At 40.6% G+C, this 27,464-nt stretch overlaps 2 protein-coding genes across 5 annotated transcripts; one reads left to right on the top strand and one right to left on the bottom strand.

Annotated features, from left to right (window-relative positions):
- The first annotated feature begins 1,094 nt into the window (after window positions 1-1,094).
- Window positions 1,095-21,148, top strand: ift74 (intraflagellar transport 74). Of its 3 annotated transcripts, none has more exons than XM_027144413.2 (20): window positions 1,095-1,240; window positions 1,597-1,727; window positions 2,426-2,561; window positions 2,647-2,695; window positions 2,806-2,904; window positions 2,995-3,055; window positions 4,242-4,301; window positions 4,398-4,459; window positions 10,513-10,651; window positions 10,838-10,900; window positions 11,111-11,254; window positions 11,361-11,401; window positions 11,482-11,561; window positions 12,958-13,011; window positions 13,100-13,197; window positions 13,359-13,485; window positions 16,998-17,161; window positions 18,160-18,285; window positions 19,069-19,129; window positions 19,919-21,148. In XM_027144413.2, exons 2-20 carry the CDS (start codon window positions 1,608-1,610, stop codon window positions 20,032-20,034), a joined length of 1,800 nt encoding a protein of 599 aa, XP_027000214.1. In that variant the 5' UTR covers window positions 1,095-1,240; window positions 1,597-1,607; the 3' UTR covers window positions 20,035-21,148. The 3 variants fall into 3 exon arrangements, with proteins under 3 accessions (XP_027000214.1, XP_027000225.1, XP_047665437.1); XM_027144424.2 differs by having other exon boundaries at window positions 1,135-1,414; XM_047809481.1 differs by having other exon boundaries at window positions 1,135-1,418.
- Window positions 4,183-9,294, bottom strand: LOC113641608 (leucine-rich repeat-containing protein 19-like). Of its 2 annotated transcripts, none has more exons than XM_027144444.2 (5): window positions 9,174-9,294; window positions 7,804-7,883; window positions 7,279-7,648; window positions 6,459-6,689; window positions 4,183-5,772 (listed from the first exon to the last, which is right to left on the bottom strand). In XM_027144444.2, exons 1-5 carry the CDS (start codon window positions 9,214-9,216, stop codon window positions 5,423-5,425), a joined length of 1,074 nt encoding a protein of 357 aa, XP_027000245.1. In that variant the 5' UTR covers window positions 9,217-9,294; the 3' UTR covers window positions 4,183-5,422. The 2 variants fall into 2 exon arrangements, with proteins under 2 accessions (XP_027000245.1, XP_027000250.1); XM_027144449.2 differs by lacking the exon at window positions 9,174-9,294 and adding an exon at window positions 8,565-8,617.
- Window positions 21,149-27,464: the final 6,316 nt, after the last annotated feature.

Below are 27,464 nucleotides of genomic sequence, written 5' to 3'. Positions count from 1 at the left end.
ATGTTTATATAAACGTACCTTTATGTGCACTTTGTAATCTATAAAGCAATGCACAAGCACGATGCACAGATACGAGTGAGACATCTCAGTAATGCGGTTTGCAAATACACGTGTTTGCATGCTGGAAAAAAAACCAAATACTTTTGTGAACCTAATCCATGCAAATAATCCTATTCATTGCACTGAATTTATTCTGCATTAACTCAGATCTGCATGTTGACATCTCTTCTTTTGTGGTGTTACATTTGTAAATTTGTACCCACTCTGATTTTATTGCCTGTGGAGCGTCTCGTATGTTTTAGCAGGTCTTTTAACGCCCCCGTGTGGCACAATGGTGCTATAACACATTCCAAATGAACTCCACTGAACTGGAACAGTAACCTTGGATCTTGCACGTGCTCTGACAAACATGATTCAATTAATCGGCTAATTAACAGCTCATTAGAGCAGGAACAGTAAAATATACAGGACAGAGAATTTTCAGGGAAATTCAGTGCTCTTATGTATTTTATGTAAAATATCCATGTTATGTTGCACTTAAATGATACGAAAGAAGCCATATAGACTGATAGATAGATAGATAGATAGATAGATAGATAGATAGATAGATAGATAGATAGATAGATAGATAGATAGATAGATTAGATAGAACTTTATCATTGCATAGTACAGGTACACAGCAATGAAATGCAATTTGGCATCAATCAGAAGTGCAAAGAATAGCAACTGTGTGAGATAAATAGCAAAAGTGCAGATAGATGTGTGGCATATGTACAGCATGTAATATTTAGGTATATATGTAAACATATGCACAGTGAATAAATATAAAGGCTATAACAGTACAGAGATGTGTGGACATTGTTGAAAAGTACAAGTAAACTGTTCTAAGGAAGGCTGAAATAATGAAATAAACGATAAATAAATAAATCAATTTAAAATGAAACGTTTAATTTCTCTTTCAAAATCAGTACACCTACATCCCAAAATAAAGCCAGATATAATCCACACTCCTTTACTAACCAGTATAGACGACATTGTCTATCTGATTGCTATTCTGCATCATTAGACCACTTAATACACGGGTAATGCATTTTCGGCCACGTTTTTCTCGTCTAATCTCGCGATAACTCGGGTTGCTAAGCAACGTAGGAAGAGTCCTCTACTTCTCTAGAAGCAGGAGGATCCGTCGGCTACAAATTACTTCGGTTTATCGTACAACGTCGGCGCACAGGGTTTTATGGTTAAAAGATTATTGTTTTATATATCTGTAAATGCGTATAGAAAAAAAAATCGTCCTTCTAATATAGCAGACCAGATAGCTCTAAATGCTAGTTAGCTTAGCTGATTAGCTTAGCTGTTTTCCCCTAAGCAGCTAGTTACGTAGCTAACGTTCTGCTAACTGACTAAATTCTAGGCAGGTCAATTTGAGATATTATTACTATCGTTGTATTTAAAACAGACTTTAATAGTTCTAGTAGTCTTGTATTATATTCGTGATGATGGTTTTTATGACCAAATGTATCACCCAATCACTTCCAAAAGGTATTTTCAGGCACTAATAATTGAGATTGAGATGTTACTGTGTACTTCTGACAGATTCAACCATTATGGCAACTCAGAGACCATCATCAGGCAGGCCGCTGAGCAGGAGTTCTTTAGTCCCGGGGACTGCAAGACCACCGACTGGTGTCAGACCTCCACAGACAGCGATCAGGGTGGGAACCGGGGTGAGTTGGTCAACAGGATGATCTCAGTTCAGTGGGTGAACATAAATATTGTTGTGTTTTCAGTGCATCAAACACAGTCAGTCAGTAGATACTTTGTGTGTCTACCTTCTCATTTAAGATTCCACCCTGATCAAGGGTATTAAAAGGAACTTCTTTTCCATTTTTCGTGGAATATCACACTGTGAGACTCACACTGTGAAACCAGAGCATCCAGTTTTAGTGGATCGCAGGAAGACGACATGAATCTAAAGTATAATTCGGTGTAATCTGAACTGTAGTTACCTCTGACCAGACTTTTTACTTAATCGGTTCCCTGTACTGAGAAAAGAAACCGAAATCTTATTCATTATTATTGCTAAATCCTTCAGACATTTAATTTATTGTGTGTGTGTGCGTGTGTGTGTCTATAAAAAAAATCTGCTCAAACTGGATAACAGGATGTCTGTGTTATTATATGATAAGACAGACATAAAGTAAAAGACTTTTTTATATAGTTTTTGCACAATCAGGCTCAAATAACTCAAGTGAGGACACAAAACCACACATTTTTCCCTCTTTGAGTTTATTAGTTATATCACAGCACAGTTCAGTACCCAAATCTGATTGGCCAGAAGGTCTACAGATGTTGTGAATGGAGAGTAGATAGAAAAAAAAATCGGCCAGCTCACTTCCAGTTCCATGTGTGTTATATCTTGTAGATGGTGCCAGGTACTGGACGTCCAGGGACGAGGGCTGGACCTATTGCCACCCAGGGTGTGTTATCAGCTCAGATTAAAGTCACCGATCGTCCTGTCACTCAACAGGGTCTCAGTGGAATGAAGACTGGCGGGAAAGGTGCTTCTTCTATTAAATGCAGCATTTAGTGTTGTTTAGTTTCTACCTTTATTACAAGCTTTTTGTGGTTCATTTCTTTCTGCAGGACCCCAGAGACAAATCCTGGATAAATCCTACTACCTGGGTTTACTCCGGTGAGCCATTTGTTATCAGTATATTCTAGCTAGAAAGTAGAGAAGGATGTTACATGATGATGATGATGGTGATGATGATGATGTTCAATCCCTCACTCTTTTCCTCGCAGGAGTAAAATAAACGAGCTCACAACAGAGAACAGCAAGCTACAGAAAGAGATTGACGTCTTCAACCAGGAGAACTCGGCTTATCTGTCATATGAAAAAAGGTCACTGGAATTTTATTGCAGTGTTACAGCCTCGAGTTTGATGTATCTTTCTGATGTATCTTCTCACCTCAAAGCTTTTCGCTCTTGCAGAGCCGAAAGCCTGGCTGGAGAAATAAAGGATCTACAGGGACATCTTGCAGACTACAACATGGTACACACATAACTACACTAAAGCAATAAATAAACTAACTTAAAACAGACACGCTGCGTCTCGATCGGCCATTTTAAGTGCAAAATATTTCCAGTGCACTAGTCATTAGCCATTAGACATAACCATTTGCGCTGTAAACAAAATCCCACAATGCACCACAAAAAAACCCAACAACAAATGCTTAATATGTTCCCCTGTCGGGAATGACGTCATATTTTCTGAAGACTCTCAGCCTCGTGATGGAAAAAAAACCTCTCAGACTTCAAGTTCAAATGTAAGTCATTATTGTTCTGATATGATTAATAAGTGTTTAATAAGTGTTTCTTGATTAAAAAATCCACTTGCTAGCCTACAGTCTTACTTGAAGTACCGTGTCAGAAACAGAGGTGGGAGTAAGTCACACATGTGCAAGTCACAAGTAAGTCTCAAGTCATGAGTGTCAAGTCGAGTCTTTTTTTAATATTTGTCAAGAAAGTCTCAAGTCTCAAATTTGTGACTTAAGTCTGACTCCAGTCAAGTCAAGTCCCCTATCTCAGAGTCATTTAACTCAAGTCCGAGTCAAGTCTCAAGTCATGAATGTCAAGTCAAAGTCAAGTCGTTTTTTTTTTAAATATTTGTCAAGCAAGTCTCAAGTCTCAGATTTGCGACTTGAGTGTGACTCGAGTCAAGTCGAGTCCCCTATCTCCGAGTCATTTAACTCAAGTCCGAGTCAAGTCTCAAGCCATGAATGTCAAGTCAAAGTCGATTTTTTTTTAAAAATATTTGTCAAGCAAGTCTCAAGTCTCAAATATGCGACTCAAGTCTGATTCGAGTCAAGTTATATGACTCGAGGCCCCCATCTCTGGTCAGAAACCTGTGTGATCTTGATGTAAACAAATCTTATACATGACATTTAAGCTGTAATATTTGATATGTTCGTTTTTTTTTTTTACAATGAAGACTGATGCATCAGGGTCCCGATATGTATCGAGCAAAATAGTGTAGTTTTGTTCCTGTGTGTTTGAATATATGGGAATAATTTCTCATTTAACTTCCTGTTCAGTAAATAACACACACACACACACACACACACACACACACACACACACACACACACACACACACACACACATACACACACACACAGATAAGGAATGATTAGCATTCTTTGTTTAAAGTGATTGAGTATTGTTTGTGAAACTTTCAGCTGGTTGACAAACTGAACACCAACACAGAAATGGATGAAGTAATGAATGAAATCAGCATGGTAAGCAGTCTTATACGTCTATATATATATGTCTTTTCTTCAGTTCTTGTGTAGAATTGCAGTGATTTCACGTCACATTTCTCTTCACACATTCAGCTGAAAGTACAGAACGACCGAGAAGCCCAAAGCATAGACGCCATATTCACCGAGAGAAGAGAGTAAGTGCCTCAGTTCAGATACATCTCATAGTTCTGTTCTATAAACCGTCCTGTTTCTTCACACCGCGCCGAAATAAATGCAAAGCCTACGGTGTGAATTTTATCCACATGACAAAACATGTATTTCATCAATTTCATATACATTTTTTTTGTTTAATTTTTTTTTTAATAATTATTTGGCAACACATACTTTTAATCCATTTATATCATACTGATTATAATAACCATATTTAATGTGTAAGGAATGTCATCACATATGTGTCTTTAAAAAATAAGCTGCAGAAATCAAGAAATTTTCTGCTGTTACAATCACAAAAATCCTCCTTATAGGAAACGCCATCATAATGACGATTATATCATTTATTAGTTATATGTAGTGTCCAGTGAGCACATCCCTGTGAATGAGCTTCAACTACCGCCCATGTGGCTCTCATAGATGATTAACGAACCAATCAGATTCGAGAATTCAGCAGCATTTTATAAACCCAGATTTCAGCCATACAGCGTGGTTAATGATTAACGTTCACAGCTTGTTAATGGCTGTCTAGCGTCAGCGTGCTATAAAGAAACAGCTCGTACTGCATGTAAGCTGTGTCTATAGACACTTTCTGATACTTACATTTAAACAAACACAACCTTTTTAATATATATACTAAATTTAGGGCTGAAACGCAGAGGTTATAGTGTGTAAAATATGTAATAGGGAAGTGTTTTGGCATTCGGGCTGTTTGTGCTGCAAGCATGTAGTCATAACTAATGAAAATAAATCAATATTAAGTGAGAAAAGTTTGCTTTCAGAACCTGCAAAGTGTGTTCTATACAAAACGAATACTTCTAGGTGTAAAAGAAAGCTTCGTGTCTTATTGTTCACCTCAGATGGACCTGGTTAAGACCCTGCTTTCTGTTAAACCTTAAACAGTCACATCAGACATCGTCCCTTTTCCTTCAGCAAGGTCGCTCATTTTATATTCCACCCACATCAGCATGCTCCTTGTAGTCCTCGGGCTGAATGTAGCCGTCCTCTATGAAGCCGTCCTCATCCTCGGATGGCCCCGTAAGGCCTTGGTCCAGCTCGTGAGCGCTGGTCTCCGTCTGCTCGGTGTCTAGGCTGAAGTTGGAGTAGCGGCCCGTGTTAAAGATACCGGGATCCTCGGTTTCGTGTAGCCTCTGGTGCCGGTAGTCAAAGAGAATCTTGTACCAGGTTGGCGATTTGACTGCGCACACGATGAACATGGACGTGCAGAGAATGATCACGATCACTCCAGTGAGGAACTTCCAGGTGTTGGTGTTTCCTGACATGGCATCTTGTTCATCTTCAGTCAACGTGTGTAAAGCAAGACATATTATGATGTTATTTATTTATTTAGGATAGTAGTCAGTTTTTTGCTCTCTTTCTGTGACAGTTAATTTAATCTGCACTTTACACCTTCATGCCATGTCTTGTTACTTTACACAAAGCATCATTGTTCAGCTTTGCTTTTTTCCTGCTGTTTGCCTGAACCATTAGAACAGCGGGCAATTTTGTCGAACGACTAAAAGAAAACTTTCTTTTGGAGATACTAAGAAGAATCGCACAGATCTCTGTATCGCAGCTCATTATTTGACTCGCTTAACAGACGATTCACGTGAACACCGTACTACGTCAATCACGCTACGATTGCACGCTAATCTGTTATCTTTTGTGTGTAGAAGTAAATTCGGTATCACATGCTTCTTCGTCAGAGGGTTTTTATTGGTGCATCACAACCGTAGCTGTAAAGCTACAGCTCTGTGTCGCACAAGATAACAAAGGACACTATTTAACCTGTACATTGTTTTGGTATCACCATCGAAATGATGCTAGCTGTATACCTTATGTTTTTAAAAAAAAAGTTTTTTCCCATTTTTATATTACATCCGTGCTTGTAAACGGCAACATTTCTTTTCTTTTTTTAGCTACAGGATTATCTCATATGCTTGGTGTGTATGAGATATACAAAAACAAAACAAAAGACATTACCTTTGCTTGAAACGTTTAGGCCTCTTAATGTGACCGACTCTTGATGTTGTGAGCTTTGGACTGTAGTAAAGGTTTCCGTGAAAGCTCTGACTGTAGAAGAAGTGGTAGTGGTTTTTGTAGCAGTGACTGTGTTGCGTGTTGTTGGAGGTCGCTGTGTTGGGAACGTTTTGATCACATCTTGGATTCTTTCTCCAGTCAGGTTTTCTGGAGCGGCGCATGTGACGTTCGGTCCTTGAAACGTTAAACAAGTAACGAGTATTATTTACATTTCTTTATTGTAGTCATTTGTATTCTTGTAACCTGGAACTGAAATGCACTTAATTGGGTTTATATGTGAATCTACACAAAATGAAGTTAAATGTAGTGATTATTTAAGTATTCATCCCTGACTGCATAAATAGTCATTGCTGTGAAATCTTTACATGAGCTCCCGTGCATCCGGTGGATAAACCAATGACATCATGGCGATCAAGAAGCTTTTAAAACTCAGTATCAACTTGGTCCTAAAGTCTAAACGTCGCACAAAGCATCAGTGACGGAAGAATATGGATCGACCGAGTAAAAAGGGGATTAAGGATAAATCTTAGCACCATGCTTCCACCACCATGCTTCACTGTCTTTCTCAGCGAACTGAGCTCTCAGGGCGATGCTATATGTTTTATTTTTTTTTTTTAAATTATTGTGCAGTATCGTATGTTATTTTGTGTGGATTCTTACCATTTAATCCCGATGACGTCCATTTCAGCTCCCGGTTTGTAGCACTACAAAACGTGTCCTAGCATTCCACCAATCCTAGTTAATTAACTCCAGTGGATCTTACCTGTGTGTAGTCCCGTTTCATTCATCCACTTCACCAGCGTCAGTAACTCCTGCGTGCAGTTCCACGGATTCAAGCTCAGATCCAGTGTCTTGAGTTTCTGTAAATCTGTGAAAGTCTCATTCCTTATCGTTTGCAGGTTATTCCCGGTTAAACGGAGCGTTTCGAGACTGCCGAGAGCAGAAAAAGCTCCATCAGGCAGATGCGTTATGAGGTTGTATGAGAGGTCCAGCTCTATCAGATCGGAGTAGTTCCTCAAAGCCTGTATGTCCGAGTCGTTCATCACGATAAGGTTGTGGTGCAGGATTAAATGGGTTATATTTACATCATAGGTAAGGGGGATGTATGCCAGTGTCTTATTACTGTCATTCACCTTAAAACAAAAGAAACATAGCGTTGGGTTGAGTGTAATATACTGTAAGTGTAGTGAATTAGCCCTGAAGCCATTTAATATACTGCATCATACTCGACATTCAGTGTTCACGAGACCCTGCGTTTGTCTTTATACCGGTTCTCCGAATCACTCACCGGGAGTTGAGCTGAAGCCGCCAGTAGAGTCGCCGTCCACAGCACGAGCACCTCTTTCACCATCATGATCATTTGCCAACCTGTGAGAACACACCAGAATCACACCATAACAACTACCGTTGTTGTCCACACATCAGTGTATCTCTTCAGACAAAGGCGTTATTATGCATCCACAGAGCTCAGCTGCTTCAGACAGATGACTATGAGAATAATAATCAAACTCAATAAGAACAAGGCCACGAATAGAGCACAAAGGGACGCTTTGTGCACATGGGTCGATCCTGTAGGCGCATACTGGTGCATGCTGTCTTCCCGTGTGCCTCCGCTTATGGGCTTCTTCTTCTTTTTTTTTTTAAAGTGTTATCTGCTGTCAACCACAAAGCCACTCGAAAGCAATCCCAACGTAGACCTGGGCTCTTGGCGGATAAAGATATAAAGATCTTGCAGTATTTTAACCAGACTTACAAGACTACTGTATAACACAAGGATGGGCTCGTCGTCATCTCAGGCATCTTTACACACAGATGACAAATTCTTTATGAACTGTGTCTTTTGTTACATCATTATATCATTGGTGCATAATTTTACTGCCTTAATGATGATATAATGATTGTATTGTTAATTGGTTAGCGGACACTTGCATCTGAATCTCTTGGCACGTATTATTTAAAAATTCCCTTCGCGAAAATGTAAAACATATTGTACACTATATCAAAAATTCTCAGCCACACTAAGCCACGGTGGCTTAGTGGTTAGCTCACCTCACACCTCCAGGGTTGGGGGTTCGATTCCCGCCTCCGCCTTGTGTGTGGAGTTTGCATGTTCTCCCCGTGCCTCGGGGGTTTCCTCCGGGTACTCCGGTTTCCTCCCCCGGTCCAAAGACATGCATGGTAGGTTGATTGGCATCTCCGGAAAATTGTCCGTAGTGTGTGAGTGAATGAGAGTGTGTGTGTGCCTTGTGATGGGTTGGTACTCCGTCCAGAGTGTATCCTGCCTCGATGCCCGATGGCGCACAGGCTCCCCGTGACCCGGGAAGTTCGGATAAGCGGTAGAAAATGATAACAAAACCATGATCCGTTTAAATGCAACACATCACCTGGTGTAACCTCACATTTTGCCCAAACTTTGACCTATAATACCTTATAACCCAAATAACAAGTTAACTCTTTGAACACTTTTTATATTCCAGCGTTTGTATTGCTTTCTTTATTCCATGTGTTCAACAGCTTTGTCATTCCCTAGATACTTCTCCTTACAGCTACATACCTAAATCTAATCTAATTTATTGAGTAAAAACAAACATTTATAATACTCACAGAATGACATGATTTATGGAAAAAAGCTTTTAAATTTAGCGTTAAGAGACTTACCCCGAAGCTGGTCACGTAACAGGCAGCCGAGACTCTGGAACATAGAGTGTTGAAATAGTTCTTCAAGGAACTGAGCTACATAAAGAACCTTTGCTCTGTGTGATAAAAGTAAGAAATTTAGCCTCCTGGCTAAAGATTCACTGTAAAGTGTCAGCCGATTAGATAAGAGAGCTCGTTGTAAAAGATTTATGGGAGATGTCTTGGTCGTAATTTCAAGCAATGCTACCTAAATTCTGTCATGTGATCTTGTGCTTTAATATAGAAATGTTTTTTTCCCCGATTCTTAAACTTTTACGTGACGTATGTGTGACAACCTCGACAGCCCTCGGGAGAATCTCTGTACTTTATACTTTATATAGTTCTGAAATGTAAGGACTTTCTGAAATCTGGTTCTTTTGCATGTAAGATTCAAGCATCTTCAGAAATGGTTCGTTATAAAAAGTGGCCTCAGGAGCATTCAGGACATTTTGAAAACTGGTAGTTACAATAATTAGTTTAAGTTTCTTTGATCTAACTCGATCTAAATATTAAAATGTGAGAAGAAATCACACTTAGATATCTTTTACGGAGTCTAATTGTTTTTATTTATTTTATTTTTTTTTACTACTACGATTGAATACAAATATTTTCATATTTTCATTTCAAAAATTTATATTACATTTATGTTCACAAAGTGTGTTCTGGCTTCCATATCCAGCTCAATATTAATGCCCAGGGATTGGATCAGAATTATGTTCAGGCTACACACACACACACACACACACACATACACACACACACACACACACACACACACACACACACACACACACAGACAGTGATTTTACCGCTGCAACTCTCCAGTCACTGTACTATGAAGTCACCAGTCACTGCTCCTACTAGTGGTTGTCATAGTAACAATGTTTGTCAGCGGCTGGAACAACTAGCATTGCACCAGCTAGTTCAGAATATCAGTTTTCTTTCCACTAAAATGAAACTTTCTGTGTGTCATATTAATTAAATTTATATAAAACCTGGCAGTGTTTATCTGCATCTTATCATAGGGGCCGAAGGAGAAGCAGTGCGCGCTTTTCCACAGATCACGTGCACTCTAGTGTAAAAGGTTTTTCTCGTCGCTGGACACGCCGACATCTAGTCGTGAACGCTTGCCATCCTCATGTCGTTAGCTCTCACTGACCGTGAACAGTCTCCGATTGCTTTGTCACCGTGTCGCTGTATGTGTGAACTCGCTTTCCATAAATTTAACATAGCTGTTTAGGGCCTAGTTATGGCCTCACTTACTACTAAATCTGGCTTGAAATGCATGAAACGTAAATGGTCCCTTTTCCCTCCGTCTCAGGAAGGAGGACTCGATCCATGCTGTAGAGGAAGAGATAGAAAGGGAGAAGCAGGCAGCAGATGACATCGTGAAACAAATGCCTCCAGAGAAACAAGCCAAGTATGCGGAGATGAAAGCCGTCAACAAGGAGCTGCTGCAGGTCGGCTTAGAGACATTCATAACAAATTTCACATCACTGATATTTCGTAGCCAACAGAATAAGTAACAAGCAGCTATATGCAGGAGAACAGTAGCTAATTATCTTCAGGTGTCACAGAGGAACTGAAGTACGAGCTTTATTCTTGTAAATGATTCAAAGTTTATCGCTCTATTTCACCACCTACAGGAACTGGCAGCACGGCAGGACGAGCTGGACACACTGATGACCAGGAAGGAAACATTAGAGGCTGTGAGTGGACTCCGCACACCTGACACACACACACACACACACACACACACACACACACACACACACACACACACACACACACACACACAGAGTTTATTTTTAGACCTGAAACCCAAAAGAATGTTTTCTCTATGTCTCAGTTCATTTCTTTCTTTCTTTCTTTCTTTCTTTCTTTCTTTCTTTCTTTCTTTCTTTCTTTTCTTCCTTTAGGATTTGGAGCACAGTCAGGTGAAGCAGGAGGCCGTGGTGCTATACGAGCGGCTGCACGACCTGGAGCTGCGCCGAGATGCCCTGGAGGCTGAAGAAAAGAACGTGATCTCTCCACAGGAGGAAAGAGAACGTTTGCTGAAACAGGTCAACACATCCCCTGTTCACCCTCATCCTCTCTTTAAAGCCAGTATCACAGATTCACACAGGACTTCGAATTCACACTGATTTCTATGTCCACTTTCCCTTTCAGGTGAAAGAAGATAATCAGGAAATCGCCAGCATGGAGCGACAGTAAGTAAGCTTATTTTTGACACGATCATCGGCGGAACATTAAATGAGCCGTACTGAAAACGTTCCTCATGTTTACTCAGACTGACTGAAACGCGGGAAAAAATCAACCGTCTGACGGAAGAGTTGCGACAGCTTGACATGGACATGGAGGACCATCAAGGTATGGTACAACCACATAATCTCCTACAGACAAACATCTTACCTGACTACTGTGTGAGATATTACAGAATCAGATCTGAGTCGTCTGTGATCGTGTGTATAGAGAACAGCGCCCTCTTGTGTTCAAAGTGCCTCATTAGCTCACATCTGGAATTCGGATCAACAATTCTGAACGTGTTCTGTGCAATAATTCTATATTTAATTAATTAAACACACAATGTAATTTTGAATCGTTTTACAATCGATTCATTTTTTTTTTTTTTATAACTCCAGCCGGAACTAGAAATCAAATCACTTCACCATGGACACATTTAAAAACCTGGAAATCGGTACTAAATAAACAGCTTTATTGATTTATTTATCGATTATCGAGGTTAATAAACCGCCTATAATTATATAAAGGGGTCACACACTTTCTTTACGAAGCCCATTATCTGAAGATATGACCTTATACACTCAAACAACCTTTAAAATAATTCATTATGATGTGATGCAGGGATTTTCTTTCAATCTTGTTCACAAAGCACGGTTTTAAGTATCTTCCATTTTGCTATCATATAGAGAAATAGCGAATATCTCAAAAAAAAAAAAAAAAAAAAAAGTTTAGGTATCGGACCCTCTGCGGGCCACGAGTGAACCGTCCAAACATCGAGGCTCTCGACTGTCCCTAACATGCAGCACACAGAGAAATGATCTGTCCAGAAGTGCAGACACTCATGTCTCCAACACAGTTCATGATATACAGAATTTCTGGGAAAGCCCCCGGGACAGATATTGTGGAGCTTTCAGTGTGTAAGTACTCAGCAATTAGCCTTTGTTTTCTCTAGAGGCTGTTTGCCCTGAGTGGACCTAAATCCTTAAGTGCTTTTTGGGTGGTTTCCAAAAACTTCATGCATCACTCCTGGATAGTGTCTAGACTACTGTAGAGAAGGTGCAGTGACCCAGAAGAGATGGAGATGTGTGTGTGTGTGTGTGTGTGTGTGAGAGAGAGAGAACAGTCAGACCCCATCTGCCCATTGTAGAGAGGAAGTGGACCCCGCAGATTCATTGTACAGCTCCATCTAAAATACACAACCACAAAGCATACTTTACACACAGCATGTCGCCCTGTTATGCCGGTTTATGTCGAGCCGTCTAGCTGTTTTTCCTTATTGTTTAATCTCCTTTCTTTTTCCCCCATTGTGTGTCCATGTGTGTCTTTTGTTTTTCCTTCTCTTTTTCTCGCTGTGTTCATTTCAAGATGGTAAGATTATTTCCATACGTCCCTGTACGTGTTAGTTTCAGTGTTTGCAGTGTAATTACTATTATGAGTAGGAGTATTGTGCCAAAGTTTATTAGCTAACAATTTTTTGTTGTTGCTTTTTTTTTTTTTATACAAACTTTTGCTTTATTAACAGGTGAACGAACCCAAAAGTATAAAGAGTTGCAGAAAAAAGAAGAGGAAATCGACGGTGAGTGGAGCGTAAACTTCCGGTGTAACATGTGAGTGGCTGCTGAGGCCATTATTTATTTATTTACTAATCGTGTACGTCTCCACAGCTTACCTGGAGGCGTTCGACGCAAACCGAGCTCAGGAGACGGAGCACATTAAGGAGTCCCAGGCCAGCATCGTGGCTCTGCTGGAGCTGACTAGCAGGGTAGAAAACTACAGCATGTACAGCTTTAATCTCTGATGCTTACTTGTGAGACCTACAGCTTGTAGTGTAGAAGCTGTTTTTATTCCATGACGCGTAGATCCGTCGTCCTGCTTTGGTGTCGGTGAGGTCAGGGTGATAAAAGCCTTCTGTTTTTCTTTCAGATGATGAATCGTATGAATCAGCTGTCGGCCATCAGTCCCCATGAGCTCAAGTCCATGCAGGAGGACCTCAGCTTTAAAGAGACAGAGATGCAGAAATCTCAGAGTACAGCCAAGGGACTGTCTTCTGGTCAGACACACACACACACACACACACACACACACACACACACACACACACACACACACTCTCTTTCACACTAGCATATGCTCACTATAGAGTAAAATCGGTACTCCAGTTTATTCCTCCATGCCAAAGCATTGTAGGCCGAGCCGCAGTGAGAGAATGGTGTGTAAGCGTGTGCCATTTTTTGCTGGTGATGATTTGGCACTTCATCCAGGTTGTTCCCCTCTATGTAGGATAGACTCCAGGTTCCCTACCACCCTGTGTAGGATAAGTGCAACAGAAATGGATAGATGGAAGGATGGATGGATGGATGGATGCTCTCACTCTCCCGCTCTCTCCCTTAAATGCATCTCCTTCCTGTTGCACATTATTTCCCAGCTATTTGCTAATTTTTTAATGAAATCAAGTTTCTTAACTATTTATAGCTACATGTAATGTTGTGGTACGTTCTTAAAATAGAGCACATGTAATTCACATCCCTGTGTAAGTAGAAAAAGAAGTGATAATGAATTAATAAGGAACGCATTCATAGAAACCTTGCAGCCAAAGCACTGTCAGAGCTGCCGACCAATCAGAATCGAGAAATCTGATACAACTCCACAATCAGTGGAGTGATGAACTGCAGGCAAGGCGTCCCAGCCCTATTAGCGTTCTTTCACAACATAATAGATCTCCGTTGCTACTGCACATGACCTGTAATAATAAAGGAATAAAGGAACGGCCACACATGTGCTCGTCCCCAGAGGAAGCTAACTCAAACCGAATCAAGGTGACCAATCGGTCAGTTACACTGCTCATGTCCACTCCCCAGTTCCACATCCTTCTCCTTCACTCCCTGCTATGTGTGTCTAAATAGTGGCTGAAGCGCAGCCAAGAGGCTTTCCTTCCTTTGTGTATAAGACACCTTGGAGCTGCCGTATCCCTCCCACTCCTCAGTATCGTCTTATCTCCACAATGCTGCCCCATTTCCTCCTCCACGCTCTATTCTCAGGACCACCAGGCATTGTTCCTCCACACCCTGTTTATTTATCTTCTAGCAGTGCACTTTCATAGCCCGCTGAAAAGCAGCGCAGGGGAATGCCTCGCAGCTCGGCTTTAACGGAAGAGGCTACTGGAGAACAGAGGAAAGCCAGAGGGGATTCATTTGTCATGCGGTCGCACATAATTTCATTCATTAGCAACGTTTCGGGATGGTCTATTTCTTTAAATAAATGGTTTGGCGGAAAAATGTCTTTACATGTGTATACGAACACATGTCTAGCTTCAAAGAAATAGCTAAATATCGCAATAACGTATTTTTAAGAAAACAAAGACGACCGCTTTCGTAACCTTGCAGCGTTCGACGGAGTTCAAGAAGGTCCTTGAAATTCTTTACGAATAGTTTGCGAAGTTTTGCATAAACGACACCACGACTCATTAGTCATAGACGGAGTTATATTTTCACACTAAATGATTTGTTTATAAAGGCACTATCTGCCCTCTTAATCATTCATAAACTTACACAATTAACTAATAATTTTTTTAATAAATTGAATTCATTTTTATAGAGTACAGAAACTCGCACTGCTTCGATAACCACAACGGCAAGATTGCCAGACATTCATTAAGAACACCGTGCTATTCGAGGCCAGATCATCGAGGCAGGATACACCCTTGACAGAGTGCCAACCCATCGCAGGGCACACACACACTCTCATTCACTCACACACACACACACTACGGACAATTTTCCAGAGATGCCAATCAACCCACCATGCATGTCTTTGGACCGGGGGAGGAAACCGGAGTACCCGGAGGAAACCCCCGAGGCACGGGGAGAACATGCAAACTCCACACACACACAAGGAGGAGGCGGGAATCGAACCCCGAACCTGGAGGTGTGAGGCGAACGTGCTAACCACTAAGCCACCGTGTCCCCCTAAGAATACATACATTGGATTTATTTTTCTTTTGATTGCTTAAAGATGCAGAACAAACACGTGAATAGCAGAATTAATAAGCAAAATCCCAGTTTAAAATATTCATTACAAAATAATGTGTAAATTGTGTGTGTGCATGTGAGAGAGAGAGAGAGAGAGAGAGAGAGAGAGAGAGAGAGAGAGAGAGAGACAGAGAGAGGGCGATTAGCTCGGGTTGTAAGTAAAAGAAACCCCTAAGAGGAGGAAGCAGCAGAGAATGCTCAGAAATGCTGACGGGGCATTTTGATTACACCCTACATACTACACACATACACATGCCCCACTCTCTCCAAACACAGAAGCGGGACTGTTGCCTATCAGGAGGAACTGGCCCTTTTCCCCTTCCTGTCTCCCCAAACCCACAAGAGCTGTGCAAACTGAAGAACCGGCCGCTAGAGAGCATTTCCAGTGGGAAAAAGCCAACAGATAGTGATTGTGCTTTGCTTCCATGTTGTATAACCGAGCTGTTACACAGTAAAGTGCCGAATCATCGCTTTGCTTAGCTCTGTGTAACTGTCCTTGCACTCCTAATACACACACACACACACACACACACACACACACACACACACACACACACACACACACACACACACACACACACACAAGTGTCCTTTTACCTGATATCAGAAAGCCTTAGTGTTTGTGATGTGCACAATCAGCACAAATGCTCTTTAGGAAGTAAAAAAAAAAAGCGACTCGGGATAATCCATGTTTTCAAACAGAAATATTCTGAGATTCAAAGTTCAAACCGAGGCTGAGGTGAAAGGTCACATCTGTGATTTAGCAGCAATGGGATATCATACCATTTTTTTGTTGTTGCTGCTTTGCTATGGTGTAAATGATATATCGTGACAGAGTGCTAGTAGAACGATTGTGCCACCATGGAAAAAAATAAATAGTAGAAAAGAATAAAATGAAAACTTTGTATACAGAAATGCATTTTAGCAAAAAAAAAAAAAAAGCAAAGTACTTCTCTCTGTTAGTAACCGTTTTGTTCTCGTTTTGAAAAGTAATTAACATTTTTATTTCGAATTTTTACTTTTATTTTTTACTTCTTATTTTTTTGTTTTTAGTTTTACTTTTACTTTTACTTTTTAGTTTTACTTTTTACTGTTTACTTTTGCTTTTTAGTTTTACTTTTACTTTTTACTTTTTAGTTTTACTTTTTACTTTTACTTTTACTTTTGCTTTTTAGTTTTAAGATTTGACTTTTAACTTTTACTTTTACTTTTAAAGTATAAAATCATGATGTAAAAACATTAAAATCTAGATAAAAAAATGCTGCATGCCTGTGTTATAATAATTCATGCAGTTTTAAGAATATAATCTGTAAAAGTAACTCTTTGTCGGTTCATTTTCTATAACCATACACTCCCAAACGGCATTCCTTATAAATCATATAAAATAATAAATAATAATATAAAATGTTCTATATTATATCAAATATTGATGTACAGCACACATGAGATTAGATTACTGTATTAAGATTGCTGTGTGTGTGTGTGTGTGTGTGTGTGTGTGTGTGTGTGTGTGTGTGTGTGTGTGTGTGTTCAGAGTGTGAGCGTCTGCAGCAGGACCTGCTGAATGTAGAACGTCTGGAAGGGAAAGTGCAGGCAGAGATGAACTCTCTGAAAGAAAAGATCCAGGAGATGAGTGAAGGACTGAAGATGTACAGGGATCTGGATGCACTGAAGGCCTCCGGAGATCGGAAGATGAAGGTAGCTGACTCGTGCCTATGTGTAACAACAGTCATTTTTTTTTTCCTCTTTACGCTTAAAATCATAATCCACCTAAAATAGTTCCTCTATAACGACGTGAGATAAGCATCTCGCGCCTCATAAATCGAGTCTTCTCAGGAAGAATATGTATATCATTATGTCTTTTCCTCCGGTTAGCAGGCCGTGTTCAGTGACACACACGTTTCCTCTAATAGTAATACAAGCTCTCTGTAGCATAAACACAGATAGCAGCTGCTCAGGATTTTCTGTAGGACCTGGTGCACTTAACTCACAAGGGCATTTTGCCTGAAACAGGATGCACGTTTTTTTTCTTGAAACGTCTCCCATTAGGCGTTCACGATTCTTCCTCTGTGGAAAGCTCGTAGTAGCTCAAGGGTCATGCGTACACGGAGCGTCACGGAGTCAAACGACCCGTCAGTTGTAAAAAACAGCCAAACTATGAACGAATGCTTCTTCTGATGTAGACACAGTTTGACAAGTCACATTTCCAACGGGCTGATTTAGGAAACCGAGGTCAGATTTAATTACTGACGTGTTTCTGTTACGTTCAGCGTATAGGTTTCTAAAATAACAGGATATTTTCACGGATCTGGCAAAATACAATTAAAAGCTCTGCCATAGCTTAACATTACTGGGAACTGCGCATTTCAAATAAGCAGATACATGATGTCATTTCCAGTAAGAGAACATAGTGAGCGTCGATGTTTTTTAGGGAGCGACTGTTCCAGCGTACAGGAAATCGTTTTTGGATTGAGACGCAGCCCTGCGTCACATCTTACAGCCTTTAACATAAAATTCCCAGATTCTGAAATCCCTGTGAACGAGTCCATGCGTCGACATAGACATCAGAACATATCAGAACTAACATAAATATAAAATATATAAATATAAATCCATACGTGACTGAGCAGCTGCACCTTCTGACCAATCAGATTTGAGAGTGAAGAAATCCTGGACACTTATGTTTATGTTTTCAGATGTTGCAGGAAGAACGAGTCTCTCTAATGGAGAGGAGAGATGCCTTTAAGAAGATTAATCAAACGATGAATCAGGAATACGAGGCTCTTGCGGCACAGCTGCAGGAGAACGAGACTCACACACAGGTCAGACACACACACACACACACACACACACACACACACACACACACACACACACACTTTAACATGAAGCATCCTTACAGTTTTAATTTTGCATGTATTTCTCCCTAATCTCACTATATAGTCAAAGCAGTTCCTTTACTGTGCGATTTTTTTTTTTGTGTGTGTGTCAACACCCAGCAAGCAACTTTATTGTGTCCCACCACCGCATTATTTCTGGGTGGAGTATCGTTTCCTGATGCATGTGCTCTTATATAGGCTAAAGGTCCAGGCTCCCAGTCTTCACAACAGTCTTGGCAACACACCTCTGCAGCTATCTATAGAGGAAACGGTTCTGTCCAGCCAGCACATTTACGCTGTTGTTGTGCTGAGAGAGCGGGCGACGATCATGTCCTTAGATACTCCAAGCATACCCATACACGTATCGTGCTCGGATGAGCTGGCACATTTCACATGCCCACTTAATCATTATGAAATGTTTTTCTTATGATAAGAACCTTTTAGGGAGAGTCGAACTATTGGTCCTGGAAGCACATCGGAAAATCCCAGTTAGCATTAAACACATGACGGGAAAGAGTTAATGTAAGAATCTAGCATGTATGGCACATACGACTGGTTTACTGTGGGAAAGTCGGATATTCAAAGAACCGTATGATAAAGCAAAATGTGACGGGTGACATAATATCTTTTACAATTCTCTTTTAACTCCATTGATGAGCTTCTGAATAAAATTTACCATGTATAAGATTTCTACTACAGTATAAATGTCTCTCGTTTGTCCTGCAGCTGACAAATCTGGAAAGGAAGTGGCAACACCTTGAACAGAACAACTTCGTTATGAAAGAGTGTATCCTTAAAAGCTGCTCATTCAGCATCCACGCTAAGAACGATCCCGACTTCAGACTCCGTTTATCTTCAAGAGCTTTCTCCTGGTCAAGGTTGCATTTTATTTGGTATCAGGCAGGAATTTACTCTGAATAATACACCAGGTCGATTGTACGCACGCACACATTAACACATAGGTGCAGTTTAGAATCGAGAGTACGTCTCAGGGCGTACGCCGTACGGTAAAATGTTTGCGGACACAACACATGACCGTCGCAGACGGGGTTCAGTCCCTTTGCTGTTATAATCACCTTTTATTTTCTGGAAACTGTGGACTAGATGTTTCCACTGCATTTGCTGAGTTTGGGGAAGAATTACATATGAATGTGATGGTCAGACGTATCTACAGACTTTTGGCCGTATGTGTATGTCTGGGAGGTGGGAGGAAACCAGAGAACCCAGAGGAAGCCTTACTCTTACTCTTACTCTTACTCTTACTCTTATCTTGATCCCAAACGGTCTGCACACAGTTCATTTATATATCCAGTCTTAGCCTCAACCCTTTATCCACTTTAACTATCTGCAAACGCAGTCCTGTAACCATGACGACTCTGCTTCTCTAAAGCCCTGAATCTGTTCATTTCTTAGGATGCAGGATATTTATCACAATTTACTGCAATTCGCTTCAAGCTGATTCTTTTAGAAATATGGGTTCTCTGTGGATACGGTGGGAGTTTTTTTTGCCGTTCAACCCCAACAGGTGGTTTCATTTAACAGCATACAATCTTTCTTTAACCCCCCCAACCACCAGTCATCGCCTCTAAAGGCATGGAGAGCGATTACCGGCCCGTGAAGAAGAATGTCACCAAGCAGCTGTCGGAATACAATAAGATCATCATGGATGCTTTGCAGGGCACCAAAAACTGAGCGACGCTTCCTGCCTCCCTCGGCCACCTCTACGGCTCTGCGACTTCATCACTGACTCACTTCCTCTGCAGGACTTCTCTCCTACTCAACATTCCAAAGGCATGGCGCACGTGCCGTAGAGATTAGAAACGGTCCCGGGGGTGAAAAAAACACACTCTGTCTTTCTCTGATTCATCCTTGACAGCCCTTTGATGGCGACTATATGGACACAGAGCGGCGTAGAGAAGAGTTAAGAGCAGGAAACTAAATCAACTATATGGATCTTTATACATGAATTTGTTTTTTTTATTAATAATTAGAAATACGAGCGTCTGTTGTTACTTCGCCCGAGGATGTACATTTAAAATAAATCTCTTTGCTGCTACATCAAAAAAAAGCTCTAAATTGCATCATAGTAAATTAATTCAATTTGAGTACTTTAACATGCATCAGAGTCTCGTTTGTAATTCGGGACGGTGGTATTTTTCTTTTTTTCCGTAAAGTACCCTGCATTCCGAATGAAGCTTTTATTTCATTGATTGCTGCAACGTGCTGTGTTAGGAATCAATGTTCTGTTTAGTCTGTGAATGATGTTTTAGGAAACAATGGCATGATGTGTCATTTCCAGATGTTGGCGAGTCTCGGGCATCGGGGCAGTAAGGGGTTAAAGGCAGACAGGAAGAGCGCTGGCCGATAACACTATTGTTTTAATGTTATTGGTTTCCGCTTTGCTTTATCAGAGAAGGGGGTTGCCCAGTGTTCTCCTCAAATTCATGGCTCTCTCATCCTCTCACCCACCCTGTCGTCTGCCTCGTGTCTGCACACTCAGAGCCTCTGTCCTCTCTCCTAAACACCTCCTGTGTGTGTGTGTGTGTGTGTGTGTGTGTGTGTGTGTGTGTGTGTGTGTGTGTGTGTGTGTGTGTGTGTGTGTGTGTGTTTTCCCCCTCAGAAACATGATCTTCATCCTTTCCCCATTACACAAGCCCCTCACATGGATTGCAGCCAGGGGTGTAAGAGACACAGTGGCTGTAGGGCTGGTGCTAGAGGTCAGGTGCAAGAGGCCAGTGTTTAATATTGCCCCTGTTGCTTTTTTCACCCCATAAATACCAAATAAAAGCTGGAAAGCTGTACTTTATTCTGAATTCTAACATCAGTCCAGAATTTCAAGTCAAGAGTTTTTAAGTCATTGCTACCAGGATGATAACTGAATTCATGACCCTGAGGTGAAACCCTTACCCATTGGGTGTGATAACCCTGAGAGAGAGAGAGAGAGAGAGAGAGAGAGAGAGAGAGAGAGAGAGAGAGAGAGAGAGAGAGAGAGAATATAGACTTATATTTGGGAGGAGTGAAAGATGAGGAAGAGAGAGAGAGAGAGAACATAGACTTATATTTGGGAGGAGTGAAAGATACAGAATGAGGAAGAGAGAGAGAACAGAAACATATATTTGGGAGGAGTGAAAGATACAGAATGAGGAAGAGAGAGAGAGAGAGAGAGAGAGAGAGAGCATAGACTTATATTTGGGAGGAGTGAAAGGGAAAATCACACAGCAACAACCCTTCAGCTCCAATCACCCTTCAAGCTCCAATCACCATCCCTCACTACCCTTTTAGAAGCAGCTTTGACTCATAGTGACTTATATTTGGGAGGAGTGAAAGATACAGAATGAGGAAGAAAGAGGAAAAAAGAGAGATGGTGTGAGAGAAGGAGAGGGTGAGAAAGAGAGACTGTCTTGTACAGTATAGTCCAAGCTAAATGTATAGTATAATGTTATTTATGTCTGTACTTTTGAGTCACAAACAGCTGGAACCAAATTCTTGTGTGTGTCAACACACTTGGCCAATAAACCTGATTCTGATAAGAAATTGAGAAAGAATATATAAGGTTATATATGTGAGAAGGAGTGAAGGAAATGGGAGAGAGAGAGAGAGAGAGAGAGAGAGAGAGAGAGAGAGAGAGAGCGAGCATAAATTAGCAGCCATAAGCCACACAGTTATAAACAGTTACCTGCTGGTTCTTTACTCTTTTTCCACTAGACTTGGCCACGCCCACTGCCACACTTTACCATAAAATAAAATGGCAATGTAATAAAAATATAACAAATAACTTTACAAAGGAATTAATTCAGTATTTTTAATTTTTTTTTAATAAACAGGAATCTGAAGATTTCATAATTAGTGAATTAATAGGTTCAGTCATATTATTACCATTTATCAAACAATAATTAATTAGTATTTTTCTGGCCCTTAAATCAGCTCCCCAGCCCCAATAAGTAACACTTCTACTTATCTTTTTCTTTTTTTTAATATAGCAGCTCAACATCCAATAGAATATACAGTTTACAGGAGCGGTTCGTATCGATCCACAGATAAAGGAAGCACCGTCGATGTTAAAAACCTAAATCTGAATATTAAAAACTGCTCTTTATAGCATTATATCTTATGATTAATAATTCGGTGGAAAGAGCTACTTTAAAGTTGTCTGGGATGGGAATCTGGAGGGTCTTTGGTCACCATACTTAGCCGTATGTCACGTCTATCTGTAAAAGAGCAATTGCTGCAAATCTCTGTCAATCAAACTTTTACCCAAATCTTTGACCTCACATCCCTCAGGGAAAATCACACAGCAACAACCCTTCAGCTCCAATCACCATCCCTCACTACCCTTTTAGAAGCAGCTTTGACTCATAGTGACTTTTGCGAAGACAGAAGAAATAATAAACATTTTCATGTTTATTGTTAAAAGAATTTTTTTAGAAACTTTTGGATATTTTCTTCTCAGGGAGATTACGACACACACATACATACAGTACACGCTCCATCTGTAGCTAGCTTCTCTACTGAAATGTATTGTAATTGGCTCTAATGTGTATTCCAGGCTATAATGAACCCCCCCACCCACCCACACACACACACACACACCCACACACACACACACACACACCCACATTAATAGCGTATCAGAACAGCCAAAAGCATGTCAAGTTTTAATGCCCTCCAGGTAACACTTGTACACACTGGCTTTGTCCCAGGCAGCTGTGTAGCTTAAGTAGGGTGTGAAGGAGGAAAAACTGGGACACACACACACACACACACACACACACACACACACACACACACACACACACACACATACACACATACACAGAATTACAGTAAGTATATGTCAGTAAATATACACTACTCTGTCACTAGTGTGGAATCCTTTACAACATTTTATTTAGTTTCATGTACAAAATGCATAAAAAAGGCAGCATATTTCTTCTCCATTTGGAACACAGCCGTAACACAGCCACCTCCTCTTTGATGGTGATTTTCTACATCGTGGTGTTTAATGCTTGTCCTTCATTCTCTCTGTTTGTTTTTTTTTTTTTTAAACAGCGTACATGATGAGATGTAATAAACAAACCGCTCTGATAGTGAAAGTTGTACAGTGTACAGCTGTACGTTCTTTAGCTCTGCTTCTGGCTCAGAGCCCTGGCTGGGTGTGATGGAGGCAGCAGAGAGGAACTCCACCCTGTTCAATGCTGAGTGACTTACTGTTCCCTCCACACCATCAGCCATTAAGAGAGGGCCTTGACCTCCACTCCGCCCTGAGGAGGCTCTCCTCATCACATTTTCTTTTCATGCTCTCTCCGACTCCACCCCGGTATTTCCCTAGTATTCTCTTCCCTGTTTATTGATACTTCCAAATCAATTGTGGGGGTGCCAATAATTCTGAAACCAAAAAATAATGTCTGAGCTTAAAATATGACTCTGTGGTTGTGGTATTCAGTATAGATCCATATTTCATTTTGGTTATTTCCCAATATTTTTGTTGTGTGCCTTAAATATGCAGTTTTTATCAGTGTAGCATCATTTACTGATTTACCGTCACCAATTAAATGGAAACATCTATAAGAAAAGTGTGTTAGCACTGAGAACGTTGCTACAGCTGCTTTAATAACCGCAATTATTTCACCAACATCTCTCTCTCTCTCTCTCTCTCTCTCTCTCTCTCTCTCTCTCTCTCTCTCTCTCTCACACACACACTCTCTCTCTCTCTCTGTCCTGATCTCCTTTCCTTTTCTCCTTCTCATGTAAATAAGCTTATATACTCTCTCTCAATCTCTCCCTCTCTCCCTACCCTCACTCTCACACACTCTCTCACTCACAGTATCTCTCCTATATATTCTCTCTCTCTCTCTCTCTCTCTCTCTCTCTCTCTCTCTCTCTCTCTCTCCCTCTCTCTCAATCTCCTTTCGTTTTCTCCTTCTCACATAAATAAGCTTATATACTCTCTCTCATTCTCTCCCTCTCTCTCTACCCTCACTCTCACACACTCTCTCACTCTCACAGTATTTCTCTTTCCTATATATTCTCTCTCTCTCTCACACACTCACACACACACACACACACACACACACACACACACACACACACACACACACACACACACACACACACACACACACACACACACACACAGAAAGGAAGAAACACAGACCGCTGTCTAAACACCAGTTCCTTAAACCTGTTCCGTTCACAAGTCAAAGGTCCATGAGAATATTTTTCCAACCGTGCTGAGAGAAGCCTGGGGCTGATGATGAATGTAAATACATCCTAATGTTTCTCACTGCACTCTCGCTGCCCTCCTCACGATGCAAATTCAATCACTGCTTCACATAAACACAACATATTTTAGCTCATCTAAATTTGGGGCTTGCTCGGATCCGTCTTAAGTTTCCAGACATTTCCGTTTTAGTTCTGTTTCAGCAGGGATGCCCAGCGTCGGAGGAGTTTAACACAAGCTTGGAGGTCAGTAAAGCTTTAATGCTCTCTGACTTCGAGTCAGGAATAACATACGATGCTGAGTGCAAACATTTGCACGTTTTTACACACACAAATCACAAAGGTCTCAGTAAACGGCAGAAGTGCTCTTGAGCTGAATTTTTCACACACCAACAATCGAATCATCGCTGATCGGATGCTAATCTTTATCCAGCACGTTTGGTATCTTCTAGCCTCGTGCACAAACGTCTTCTTTAAATATTCAGACGAGAAAGAATCTGCACACCGGTGCTCGGTATGAAGTGTGAATAATGTTCACTGGGATTTGGAATGCACAATTGCCTTACATATATTTCTGATAAAAAAAAAAAAAAGTTGGGGGGCACGGTGGCTTAGTGGTTAGCACGTTCGCCTCACACCTCCAGGGTTGGGGGTTCGATTCCCACCTCCGCCTCGTGTGTGTGGAGTTTGCATGCTCTCCCCGTGCCTCGGGGGTTTCCTCCGGGTACTCCGGTTTCCTCCCCCGGTCCAAAGACATGCATGGTAGGTTGATTGGCATCTCTGGAAAATTGTCCGTAGTGTGTGTGAGTGTGTGAGTGAATGAGAGTGTGTGTGTGCCCTGTGATGGGTTGGCACTCCGTCCAGGGTGTATCCTGCCTCGATGCCCGATGACGCCTGAGATAGGCACAGGCTCCCCGTGACCCGAGAAGTTCAGATAAGCGGTAAAAGATGAATGAATGAAAACGGACAAAATGGTATCTCTTCAATAGAAATAGTTCAAGCGGTCATCTTGAAGCCACCTCAGCTACAAGATGTAATAGAAAGTCACAGCCTCCTGTTTGTATACGAATCACCTCATACTGTATATACCTCAAACACACAGCTTGGCTTAAAAATAAATAGCTTAATAACACAATAAATCTAAAACCAAATCACATATAATGTCCAATTCTGCTTTCAAATGTTGGTGGCTTCGAGATGGCCACCTGAACTCCTTTATAGTCTCCATTTATAAATCCTCTTGTCTGTTTTTAAACAGTGTCAGAATCCACGCCAGTAAGCGTGAGACAGTACGGTACGTTGTGCAATTTATTTGTTTATATTTACGTCATAGAAGGTCCTTGAAACATAAATGATCTCTTACATGATAGTAGCTACATACAAACAGTGATTCCCTGATATCAGCCTTTAGGTTCTATATACAGTAAAACCTTATATAATGACTAACGTCGCCTAGTGCTAATTCCACTCCTGCTACCGGAGACATGCTAAATAAAACCGTATCAGCTACACACACCTTTTCATTTATAAGGTAGATCCAGCAAACAAATCCAGGTATAAACTGTTACTATAGAATCTATTTACAACGATTAAAGTTCATTAGTTTGAAAAAATTAACTTAAATAAATCAAAGAGAAATAGAAATAACAAGAAATAAGAAGAAATAACAGATTGTGATGTGTAATATGTTATGTGTTACACTATATATTTGCCAAGAGTTGGCCAAAGAACATTTACTTTAAATTCGAATTTACATTTTCTTCTTGCTAACCAACCAGATACATAAAGTCGTTCATAGTCAAAGTCATAAAAACAATGAACCTATGACATGGAGCTGTCAGTGAAATTCTTTAGGCTTGTAATGAACGCACACAAATATGGAGTTATGAGGACACAAGGGAAAAGAGGAAAACTGGAGGCCAGCTGTAGAAAAGTGTGTGTGTGTGTGTGTGTGTGTGTGTGTGTGTGTGTGTGTGTGTGTGTGTGTGTGTGGGTGTGGTATACACACAGTCTGTTACTAGTCTCTGAAGTGTGATGAATGCTACCATTGAAACACAACTTTTCTTGGGCGCACAGTGGATCAAGGTGAAGATTTACGTGTGTCTTAAGCAGTTAATGTTCTTTACATGGAAATCATCAGGCAAAAAAAAAAAGAAAACTCAAACGAACACAATTATATCTTAACAAATAAAGCTCATGAGACAAGATGTTTGGTGTCTGACGTTTCCCTCTTCAGCTTTTCATTAGTGATCTGAGGCTGACGGAGGTCATTAATAATGAAAGGCTTAGATTATTATTTTTCTTCACAGACTTCCTGCTGTGGCTCAGTGTGTATTATTTTTAGCATAATTATCATCATTCATTAAAATAAAGAAAACTTTCAAAAAGAACACGATTCTCAAGGTTTCTTCCGCATATCGTCACTTCTGGCTTGCTCAATAGGGATCCTGAACTTATAGGTTTAATAAAGCGGCTTTATGACAACGTCCTTCGATAAATCAAGCACCATACAAATAAAACTGAAGTGAATTCAATTTAAAATTTCATATATATTTTTGGTTTCCTGTATATATATATGTTTAGAATCCAGGCACTTCTTCAGCTACTCACAATAAATTTACAAAGAAAAAAAATAAAGAGAGAAAATATTAAGCCTGAGTTGAATTTAGTGCTTGGACCCCTACGTATTAGTGTGTCGTGAGTTCCACCACTTTAGCCAAAACAGTCATGGACCTCCGGAATATTCCTCACAGACTCCACTCTATAAACCACTGAGCTAGGAGACTTATGGCATGAAAACATAATGGAAGTTTATTTTACCCCAATTTTTTAATGAATAAATACCACACCTCTATCATGTTTGATGACCTTTCCTTCAGTGTTTTGTTTGTTTCTCTCTCTCT

The sequence above is a fragment of the Tachysurus fulvidraco genome, chromosome 26, assembly GCF_022655615.1.
Source record: "Tachysurus fulvidraco isolate hzauxx_2018 chromosome 26, HZAU_PFXX_2.0, whole genome shotgun sequence".
Lineage (NCBI taxonomy): Eukaryota > Metazoa > Chordata > Actinopteri > Siluriformes > Bagridae > Tachysurus > Tachysurus fulvidraco.
This window is presented reverse-complemented; position numbering and strand designations above follow the sequence as displayed.

What these genes read in the sequence shown, in the direction of transcription:
- ift74 (XM_027144413.2), top strand. Translation starts at nt 1,608, where the DNA reads ATGGCAACTCAGAGACCATCATCAGGCAGGCCGCTGAGCAGGAGTTCT. An exon ending in CGATCAGGGTGGGAACCGGG is followed by an intron (nt 1,728 to 2,425) that starts GTGAGTTGGTCA and finishes TATATCTTGTAG; the next exon opens with ATGGTGCCAGGTACTGGACG. An exon ending in AATGAAGACTGGCGGGAAAG is followed by an intron (nt 2,562 to 2,646) that starts GTGCTTCTTCTA and finishes TTCTTTCTGCAG; the next exon opens with GACCCCAGAGACAAATCCTG.
- LOC113641608 (XM_027144444.2), bottom strand. Translation starts at nt 9,216, where the DNA reads ATGTTCCAGAGTCTCGGCTGCCTGTTACGTGACCAGCTTCGGG. An exon ending in TGAAACGGGACTACACACAG is followed by an intron (nt 6,690 to 7,278) that starts GTAAGATCCACT and finishes TAACGTTTCAAG; the next exon opens with GACCGAACGTCACATGCGCC. An exon ending in CCTAAACGTTTCAAGCAAAG is followed by an intron (nt 5,773 to 6,458) that starts GTAATGTCTTTT and finishes CGTTGACTGAAG; the next exon opens with ATGAACAAGATGCCATGTCA.